Consider the following 10,208-nt stretch of genomic DNA (forward strand, 5'->3'; position numbering starts at 1 on the left):
GACTTCTGCAGAGCTGCTGGAGATAAAACTTGCAGCTGAAACAGCAGGGAAAAATTCGTTCATTATAGTGCCAACACTTTTTACCATTAGGAAAACATTTTGAAATCCATGCACCATCTTTAGACTTTGCATTAGTTTGTCCTGCTGTATTACACAAGTAAATTGTGTTCAGTTGTAATGTGGGAAAAAAAGTGAAGAGGCTTTTAGCTAGATGATGCTAGCAGAGTTTTGCAAAGCACAGAATCTTCTCCAAGTGCAAGGCCACCTTGAACGCGGGATATGAGCTGATAATGAAGATTAGGCATCGTTACACCAATAGAAGCAACTACCTTGTGCTTTTATCCGATCACAACTAAAAACTAAGAGGGTGTTTTGTGGTGTGTGACACGGCTTTGGATCTGTCGGGTGTAAAGACACCCCTTTCTTTTTTTTACTCATTTGTAAACCTTTGAGTGTCCCCGCTTTAGTCAATCTTCAATGATTAATACAAGCATAGGCATGACTTTAGGTTTTTATTTTTGATTGTTTCATGTACAAGAAATCATGATGCATTAAGTAAAAAAAAAAACAACAAAAAACAAAAAAAAACCCCAGTAAAAATGACAAGATTTTGTGTCAAAAGTTTTCATCAGAAAAAGCCACATTAGGCTTCCTGTATAACTTTTCTTATGATTTATGCACAAATACCTCTCAGTTCAATACCGCTGGCAGGTAATACTTGATGTAGACAAATCAAAGTCAGATAAAGCTCTGAAGAAACAAATAAATGTTCACAGGAAGGCTGGAGGGATGGATGAATCATACGTTTTTCTTTTTTTTTAATCCTCCGTATTTTTTCCTTCTCTGACCAGATGCGCTTTATGGATTATTTTTTTTAGTTTAAACAAAGACGATGACGTAAAACAGGAAAGAGAACGAAGCAAGTGAAGCAGAATGGCACTAAGCTTTACACATCCGGTCACAGAAACGCAACCTAATTTTTAACTCCACCTCTTTGATCGCAAAGCGGAGGTACCATTAGCATTAGCCATTTGGCAACATTACAAGACGAAAAGAAGAGCCACAAAACACAACTATGTACAGGGGTAGTAGTGCTTAGAGGACAGAAAATGGTATTAAGTTCCACTAAAAACATCAAGAGGTCATTAAACACAAAGGTTCCTAAGTTGATTTCAACATTATGACACTGTTTGTTGCCCAAATAAGATTCTAACTAAATTTCTCTACGAGCATGAAATTCAAGTTCAGAGGGTTTTTCTTCCACACGCTCACTGACCCGCTTCAGTCCTCCTGGTGGCGAAAGCAGCACTGAGTAAGGCTTCGCTGCGCTGAAAGGTCGAGACCTCCTTCCTCCCTCCCACCAGCCGTCAGCGGCGGCGTCCCGACCCGGAAAGGCACTCGACTGAGCTTTGCGCTTCACAGTTAGTTTCTAAAACTCCCCCTCTCCCCCGCTTGTTTCTCATTAGCAGCACTTCGCATTGATCTCCGCTCCAGGGAAAAATGACGCTTTGTGAAAACGGCGTGTCGAATCGTGCGTGAACACGGACGATCCTCTCGTACGGAGAGCGTCAGTAGGTGTGTGTTAGCGTTTAGACTGTGTGTGGTAGGATGGAAAGAGATGCAAGATGGAGGAAAGACACAGCGGAGATGAATACAGGAAAGGGGAGGGAGAGGGTGTTAAAGTGTTGTTCTTGCCTCCTCTAGGAGTGCTTGATGGTGTATTTGCCTTTCTGCAGCTGGGAGATGTACAGCTTGGACTTGGTGCCATCAAGCCGCTTGAACCACACCTCATCGTTGTTGATGGTGGTGATGATGGCGCTGCAGGGTGACACACACACACACACAGATATAAGGACAAGCCGAAGCATTAGCATGTGATACCACAGACAGTCACTTTCCCATTAAGTGCTCAGCCTCCATTGTTGGGTATTTGCATGGGAAAACAACCACCGGAAACTTTGCCATGGTTACGGGAGAAGAAAAAAATAAAAAGTTGGATCTAGACCAACATTTTATGGTGTTTGGGAATTTGACTGGTTTTCAAAGCTGCAAAAAGCATCAATGTACTCACATTCTCTGGAATATTTGCTACCCAAGATAATAAACAAAAATGTTTTTCTATGTATTATCAGTATTATGATTGTGCCTTGAAAATGTATCCCTGAAACTTTCTCAAATTTTGTAACATCACCCTGTGTGATTTTAAGTGAGAGAACAACAACAAGACAAACGACTAAGTTGAACGTAAATTATTTAAGGTTTTCAAAGTGTCTGACAAATGAGAATCTTAAAAAAAAAAAAAAAAAAAAAAAAGCTTGGCAACTAAATTATTTTAGCAACTGCTTAATCAATTATTCTGACAGTCGGATAACAATTCTACAGATTTTTAATTTAAGTATTTTTTTAAACTATTAGAAATACATTAAAAAAACACAACTATTACACAATAAGAAAATAAACATATTATTGCTTAAAATGCGACAAAATTTGCAATCCCTTAGTAAATCTGAACTGAGTGAATTTTCCACTTGAACAGTTTGGGATAAAACATTCTTACAAAGATGAATTTATCTTAAATGCAAAATGTATAAACTTTTTGTAAAGTTTTGGCTTAATTACTGTTATGAATATGGGTTGTTTTTTTTCAGCAGATGACCATTTGCTTAAGCTTGTATACTCCAGTTAACAATTAATCGATGACTAAATTAGTTCACAATTATTTCAACAATTGATTAATCATTTTAGCCACTACAGGCTTGAATGACGTAAGCCTGTTGTAATAAATCAAAAGTTTTAAAATATGAATCTTTTTCCTTCCGGTTCACAAGAATTTGCTACTTTGTGTTGGTCTATCCCACAAAATTTTAATAAAATGATAAATAATGAGACAAACTGTGGAAAAGTTGATAGCGTATGATTACTTTTGCGAGGAACATAAGCCTGCCTCATAGTGCATCATAAATTTATGCAGGCATGACCTTTGACATTTATGTTTAATTTCTGCGTTGCTGATTTTATCTTCCTGGAGCCACATGTGACCATATTTGGACAGAGAGATAAGCTAAAGAAGGATCCCTGAAATCCAACTGGACAACAGGGTGTTTATCTAAGGAGGAATGTCTGTGAGGAAGTGAATAGTTTTCAAAATGGCCACATTACGTTTCTCCCTTTGTTTATCTAAGAGCTCTGAGATTCTCTCCCACGGACGCTTCAGACATGCCCTGGCTCTAGTCCGCGGGTTTTCTGCCGTTCCATTTTCCACATGGATTCGCCTAATGCACATTTAATCACACGTTGAGCACATATCGAAGTCTTAACAGTGCTCTCACCAGCACTTCTAGAGTTGTCGGGTGTCAATCTGAGCAGAACGAAGAGCTAAAACGCCGCGTTTCAAACAGAAGGTTGTGAGGTTCTGCAGAAACGTGTTGATCTTACATAACTAGTTTCATGAATCCAAAAGAACATTTTACTGCAGTTTAATTTCACAGTTTGTGCTGTAAACTGTAGCTGTATTTCATCTGGCTTTGCTCCTTTATTGTACGCATCAAACCATTCAGACATGATTAATATACACGTTAATGACCATCTGAAAATTAAGCTGCATTTTCTGCAGCATGAATGGAGTTTATTCTGGCCTGATATCTCAGAAATGAAGTATCTCTGCTGTTTATGGTTAGGAAAACAAAAAGTTTCTCTAAAGAGAGAACGAAATGTAAACTGTAATAATTTGGTCCTGAGTTTATGATATGTGTAAAATCCTGGTTTATGGAGAGTGCGGCGCGATGCTGGTTCCTCTGAATATAGATAATGACTGTTCCAGAGAGGAAGATGAACACAATATAAAAATGTGCCAGTCTTATAGCTTCCTTCACTTTACATCCCAATTGGCTAGAGTCAATGTTAGCACGTCAAAATAAACATAAAGGTAGTCGACCACAAACAAGCTAACCAGAGCATCCTGGCTATTTAGGATCCCCTTTATTTATTCAGTTCCTCCAGGATTTTGCAATTGTTTTAGTGATTGTTTTTGCAATCAAAATCACAGATTTTATGGTGCTTCTTCATAAATAATATGCTTTCCTTACTAAACTCCTTCCAAAATCTACATGTAGGAGAAAAAATGAGAAAAACTAAGAAGCAGATAGACTGGACACAGAAACATTTTTATTCTTCAAAGAACCTAAATAACTCGATCACAAACTATAACTTGATTTCAAGTAAGGCTGTGGCAGCAGAAGTCAGAAATTCTGCCATCTGCAGGTGGGAGTGAGCATAACTTTAACCCAACATTTTTGGCCAGTTTGTGTAAAAACTGCAATGAATTAATAATTTTTCACTAGCACAAAAAATGTCGGGATCTGTTGATTTTGCATGAATTTTGGGAGGGACTATTTATTGATTTCTCATGTTTTGCATTCTGATCAAATATAATGTAAGTAGCTGCATTTTTTATTTTTTTTATTTTTTTTTATGATTTTCAAGAATAAACAGGCAAATTAGAGGACAAAACAAGGATAAAAAAAATAAAAATAAAAAAAAACTAACCAGAATCATCAAAACAAAAATCCACAGAACAGAACAATCAAAACACTGTCAGCTAACAAAGGGTCTGATAAGAGGATAAAATGCACATCAGATTGTAGAGTGTTATCGAGCATGAGACAGAGTCCAAGCGAGTAAGAGACATTTCTGAGGACATTGAAACAAACAGCCCACCATGGAATATGGAATAACAAGAAAAGATGAACACAAGTTATAATCACAATAAACATGACGAAACGGTAAATGAGTAAAATAAATTATTAGAAAATACAGGTCCAGATGTAAACGACAGTTATTTTAGCCTATTATTTTGTATGTATCTATTGAAAGGACCCCACACATCCAGGAACTTCTGATGATTGTCAGACAAAGAGTATCGAATCTCCTCAAGATAGATACAGGACACCATATCATTAAGCCATTTCTTAAAACAAGGCGGGGTAGAGGATTTCCATTCCCGTAGAATAACCCGCTTTGCTACCACTAAACCAAACATTAGAGACTGTTGTAGGGACATGGGAAGAGCAAGAGAGGATTTAGAGCAACCCAAAATGATCAAATGCCTATCCGGACATAGAGGATTGCCATAAGCATTGCTATAAAATTCAAAAATCTTGCACCAGAAGTCCATTAGTTTAGGACAGGAGCAAAACATGTGACCCAGAGTCCCATCATCTAATTTACATTTGTCGCATTTTGGTGAGACGCAGGGGAATAGCCTATTGAGTTTAGTTTTAGAAAAGTGCAGCCGATGGATAACTTTGAATTGAATAAGTTGCAGTCTAGAGTTAATGGAGCAGGTCTTGATTCTTGAAAGAGACAAATCCCATTGCTCATCCGAAATCTCACCAAGTAGATCAGAAGCCCAGGCCTCTTTTATATGCCTAGTAGATGGGGATGAACTGAAAAGATTAACAAACTGAGAAATTAGGTTTTTAGAGGTAGAGGGCTTTCTTATAAGCTCGTAGAAACTATGCTGTGCCGGTAAGGTTTCATAGTGGGGGAGGTGCTGTTTTACAAAGTTCCGGGCTTGCAAGTACCTGAAAAAATGGCTAGAAGGAAGACCAAATTTTGATTGTAAGTAGCTGCATTTTCACTGCAAATGTGGGCAAAAATGTTTCGATATTCCACTGTTGAAAAACTGCAATTTTCAATTGTGGTGCTTCCAACAAATAATGTTTTTGTTTTTTATTTTAAATCACGCATGAGCAAGTTTGTTTACACAATAAGTTATTAAAAAAAACATGGCACACCTTCATCCTCCTATCACTTCCTCTTATCGTCTTCGTTGGTTCTGCCAGTATCTGTTTGTTCCTAAAGTGACTCGTGTGATGCAAAAAAGTATTTACATTGAGGTTTTGCAAAACACACCAATTACCTTAAGGCCAAAAACAAATCACCTCATCTTATCAAAAAATGTGAGGTTGTTTTTTTTTTTAAATTGCCTTGTTTCCATTAAGCAAATTTATTTAATTCCAATTAGCACAATTGTATTATCAATGGAAACTCATCAAGTGACACTTTTTGTCCATTTTCCAGGGAACTAGCAGCTCCTCATTCACCTGCTTCATCTACTCTACTGTAGGAACTCTTAACATGAAAAGTTGAATGCTTACAATCAACAGATGAAACGTGTGAACCGTGGTTTTTGTCCCGTACGGTTAGCCGTGTTCAATAGTCAGTGCCGAGTGAACAAGTCTCACCTTTTCTACTGCAGCTATGCTTCTGTCTCTGACTTTCAATCACATATAGCAGAACAACAAAGGTTGCTTTGGTTTAATGATTGGGAGGAGGATCGATATATATCGGCACATGGCTGATACAAGACAACAGGCAGTATTCTGACCTCTTGTCAATCCGAAAATCCCCAAATTTTGTTGTTTTAGTTATTTTTTGCTCACCAACTCGACACCTTCCCCTCGTACCTGGTTGGAAACTCGTCTTTTCTGTTGATGCAGATGGTCTGTCCCCTGCAGTACCACTGGTTGTCGTAGAAAAGCCGACCTTCCTCGGAGCGCGCCACATGGTGATGTCTGTCCGGTTTCACTGCAGGGACTTTCCAGTGAAACAAAAAGGAAAAAAAGTACAAAGCACTGAGTGAAGCCTTCCAGCGTTAAGCTTGGGTCGATGTCGGCGCTCTGCCAGGTATTGACTGTAGCCGAGGACGAGGGAAGACTCTTACCATCCACTTTCACCCGGTGCGGCGCCAAGGACGCCATCGCCTTTGAGGGAGGAAGAAAGGAAGAGATCAGAAAGCCTTCGCGCCTGTGATCTTTGTCCGCTTTTAGGATGTTACCTTTCTTATGGCCGTCCAGTCTTCAAGAATATCCAGGTCTTGCAGCATGTAAACAATATAAGGCCGTAGAAACAGCTAAAGCTAAGGAAAAAGCTACGGTCTTCACATGAGAAGCATCGAGAGGAGTGCGATGAGCGAAGGGAAAGGATATCAGAAACGACAACAGGCTTCTTCTTCTTGACGGGACAGAAGGGATCTTTTTTCTTGTTTTTCCGAGCCTGCAGTCCATCATTCCATAACTCTGGAGGGCAAAGAGGAAAGATAAAACAATTTTATGACTAGTACCACAGAAGTTTGCAACCAAGGCAGGGAAAAGACAGTTCCCATTCTCTACTTCTCTATTTTAAATTGGTCAAGGTTTCCTAGGAACCTTTGCTTTCCTAGGGTATTAATTAGATGTGACACAGAGGTCCAACTCTTATCGACGAGAACCAATATTGATCTTTCCACCCTGCACAGCGAGGAGGATGGTAAGAGACGTAGAACTGGATATCCAAAGCTCAAATACATGTGGAGTTTGCTAAACTGTGAGGAGGAAAGGCACTAACTGAATTAGCATCATTATAATGACTTTCTTTCTGTCAGGAAACTTTCCTGACCTGGACCAGTCATCTGAAATGCTTCACAAATTTTTTAAATTTGACGAGACTCAATGGTATTGGTAGCACAGAAACTTAATATTGGCTTAAAATACCCTGACAGCATATCACACACTAGTATCCATAAGTAAATAAAAATATTTTCTGAAATATAATTTGTTGGATTTCTGCATTTTCCCCCAATTTAAAATAAATGTATATAAAGTACAACTATTCTGATGGTGGTTTGTTATTACCTGAGGTAATGTCAATACTGTGCCTGTCCTCCTCCAGTCTTCGTATCTTCTCTTCTAGCTCGCTCTGCACGGTGTCAAAAAGCAGCAGCTTCTCACTCTGAAAATACACACAGAGGGCAAAACTTTGACTATTTCTTCAAAACACCCCTCACAAGGCCGACACATACACATGTTTTCCACTTTCCACCGCATTTTGACCTCTCACCTCCCAGTGCTGGCAAGCAGCTTGGATTTCGCACTCGTATTTGTTCTTCACCGACTCCAGGCACAAGTCTTTGTAGATCCCTTTAGAAATACAGCATGAATGCGGTTAGACTGTTTGAGGTTAGCAGCCGCTGAAAGGGGGAAAACCCCCATCTCGACTGACCGGCTACTTTGGTCCGGATCTGCATGTTCTCCTGCAGGTTGGCCAAAGGCTCCAGGTACTCCTGGGCGCAGCCGGCCATCACCTCCTGAAGCTTTATCTCCACCTGGCTGAGGCGCTCCTTGTACAGCCTTAAAGGCAGAAAACAGGCGGATTTATTATCAGTGCATGTTTTGTATCTGTTTTGTATGCTACATCCACAAACTTTAATGTAAGTGACTGTGTAACAAAAGTTAGTGCATAATTGGAAGATAATTTACACTGCTTTCATATTTTTAACCACTAAAAATTAGAAACTTTAGCACTAAAGGTTACTTTTAAAGTCATTTACCTGCAACAGACTAACGAAATGAATTACAAGTCACACCACACCTTTCAGAATTTACCGTTTTCCTTCCATTTGACAGAAATGAAGAGATAACAAACATCTTCAATTTGCTCTGGCTGTATATATATGTAATAACTTACTGCTCCTTCAGGTCGGTGAATTGTTTTTCTAGTGTTGTCATCTCATCCAGACACTCCATCCTCCTCCTCTCACAGTCCTCATCATCCATCTCTGTGAACGTGAACGCATCACAAGTCTGACATCACCTCGCATCAACTGTTTCTCTCTTAACCCCCACCTACACCTTCAATTACTGACTCCTACAAATTAAAGCTGGAAAAACATATTTTGTTTAGCAACATATGCAAAAAAAACCCCACCTAGGTCATTTTCATTTTAATTTCGGCGTATATTGGTGTTTAGGGCCTGTTCGTCTTACCAGAGCTGTCTCCATCTTCAGACACGGTCGAGCTAACCGTGTCCTCCTCGTCTGTGCTGCTGCCGTCTTGCTCCGCAAAGTCCACCTCCATTTCTTCGTGGTTGCTTTCTTTCTTCTCCCGTGAGTGGACCGGCATGGCAGCTATCAGAACAGCCGGGGTTGACGGCGCGGCAAAGGCTTCACACTTAGCCCCCCTCCAGGAAAGAGGGGAAATGCGGCTCAGACTGCTAGCCGGTTAGCCAGCCTCGCTCTTCTGCATTCTCCCAGCTGGACACACGATCATGGGAGCCGTCAACCAATCACAGCAGACTCTACACATGACAGCCAATGAGCTGCCGGCATTAGAAGTAGCTTACGTGAGCGGAGAGGAGGGGAGTTGTAGTTTTTATTCCTTTGTCCTGTAGCGTCAGGCACCGGAGTCTGACAGTTAACAGTTTGTGCACGCGCCGAAGGCGTTGTTAGCATACACTTGAATAAACGTATTTATGTTTATGGTTGTTATGGTTGTTATTGGCCGAGTCCTGCAGTAGTTGGATGTTTTAGACAACAGTGTCAAAGATTTTACCTAAATAATTCTTAAAGAAAGACTAAATTGTACAGTTTTTTTTTTTTTTTTTTTATGAAAGTGTTTGTCTTTTTCAGTATAATTTAAACAAAAATGTTAAGCTTTTAATATAATTTTTTATTACAAGCAACTGGATATACTTAGAAATAGGATTTTCCAAGCTTGACGTCACTACAATAAAATCGCAGGAATTCTGACGGTGAAATCCAGAGGTTATGAGAGTTACCGCAGGTTTGGTGTCCATCATGGCTGCAGTGGAATTAAAATAGTGAAAACTGAACTGTCATTAACAGTTCAGACAAATTCGGTCTCAGTAAATCGGCGATACTATACTATCTAAATCAAAAATAGCATCTAGGAATGGGGTGCTGGTAACTGGAAGGACTATGAATCAATTACAATCTACAAAATCTCCATTTTATTTTCTGAATTCAAACACAAAAAGGAGCATGCTCACCGAAAGAGGTTGTACAGTACTCTATGTACCGCTTTTATGAGATCAAACTGTTATTGTGGAGAATTGCGCATCTCCCGCTGGGAACTTGGAAAATTCCAAGCAGGGCAACAACAAAAACATTCAAAGAGATCAGCTACGGCCTCATCTGACCTGACAAATTTCTGCCGGTGTTTCACTGGCTCGTCCAAAGTTTCTGCTGAGAATTTTAAACGAGTGTTTAATGTTTTTCTTCAGCAACAGAGTCTTGCGTAATGAGTCTTGCACACATGCCACTGCAGCTCAGCAATTCACCTATTGCTTTCATAATAAAAATTTTTTTTAAATACAGTCTGCTCTGTCAGAAATCTTCCTGGCTAAAGCTGGTTGTAAAATAATGCTTTCT

General features: G+C 39.5%; 1 protein-coding gene across 1 annotated transcript; it reads right to left on the reverse strand.

Moving 5' to 3' along the window:
- Positions 1–498: 498 nt before the first annotated feature.
- On the reverse strand, positions 499–9,087 carry LOC116734387 (breast cancer metastasis-suppressor 1-like protein-A). Its single transcript, XM_032585741.1, has 11 exons — positions 8,805–9,087; positions 8,506–8,596; positions 8,041–8,168; positions 7,879–7,958; positions 7,674–7,770; positions 6,990–7,079; positions 6,839–6,903; positions 6,725–6,764; positions 6,468–6,597; positions 1,696–1,818; positions 499–1,594 (listed from the first exon to the last, which is right to left on the reverse strand). The coding sequence occupies exons 1-10, from the start codon at positions 8,938–8,940 to the stop codon at positions 1,701–1,703; spliced, it is 975 nt and encodes a 324-aa protein (XP_032441632.1). The 5' UTR covers positions 8,941–9,087; the 3' UTR covers positions 499–1,594; positions 1,696–1,700.
- Positions 9,088–10,208: the final 1,121 nt, after the last annotated feature.

Source organism: Xiphophorus hellerii, chromosome 15, assembly GCF_003331165.1.
Source record: "Xiphophorus hellerii strain 12219 chromosome 15, Xiphophorus_hellerii-4.1, whole genome shotgun sequence".
In the NCBI taxonomy this organism is placed as follows: Eukaryota; Metazoa; Chordata; class Actinopteri; order Cyprinodontiformes; family Poeciliidae; genus Xiphophorus; species Xiphophorus hellerii.

Coding starts and splice junctions, on each gene's coding strand:
- LOC116734387 (XM_032585741.1), bottom strand. CDS start 8,940: ATGCCGGTCCACTCACGGGAGAAGAAAGAAAGCAACCACGAAGAAATG. Junction 8,597..8,804: donor TGAAGATGGAGACAGCTCTG/GTAAGACGAACA, acceptor TCACGTTCACAG/AGATGGATGATGAGGACTGT. Junction 6,904..6,989: donor GAAGCCTGTTGTCGTTTCTG/ATATCCTTTCCC, acceptor AGCTGTTTCTAC/GGCCTTATATTGTTTACATG.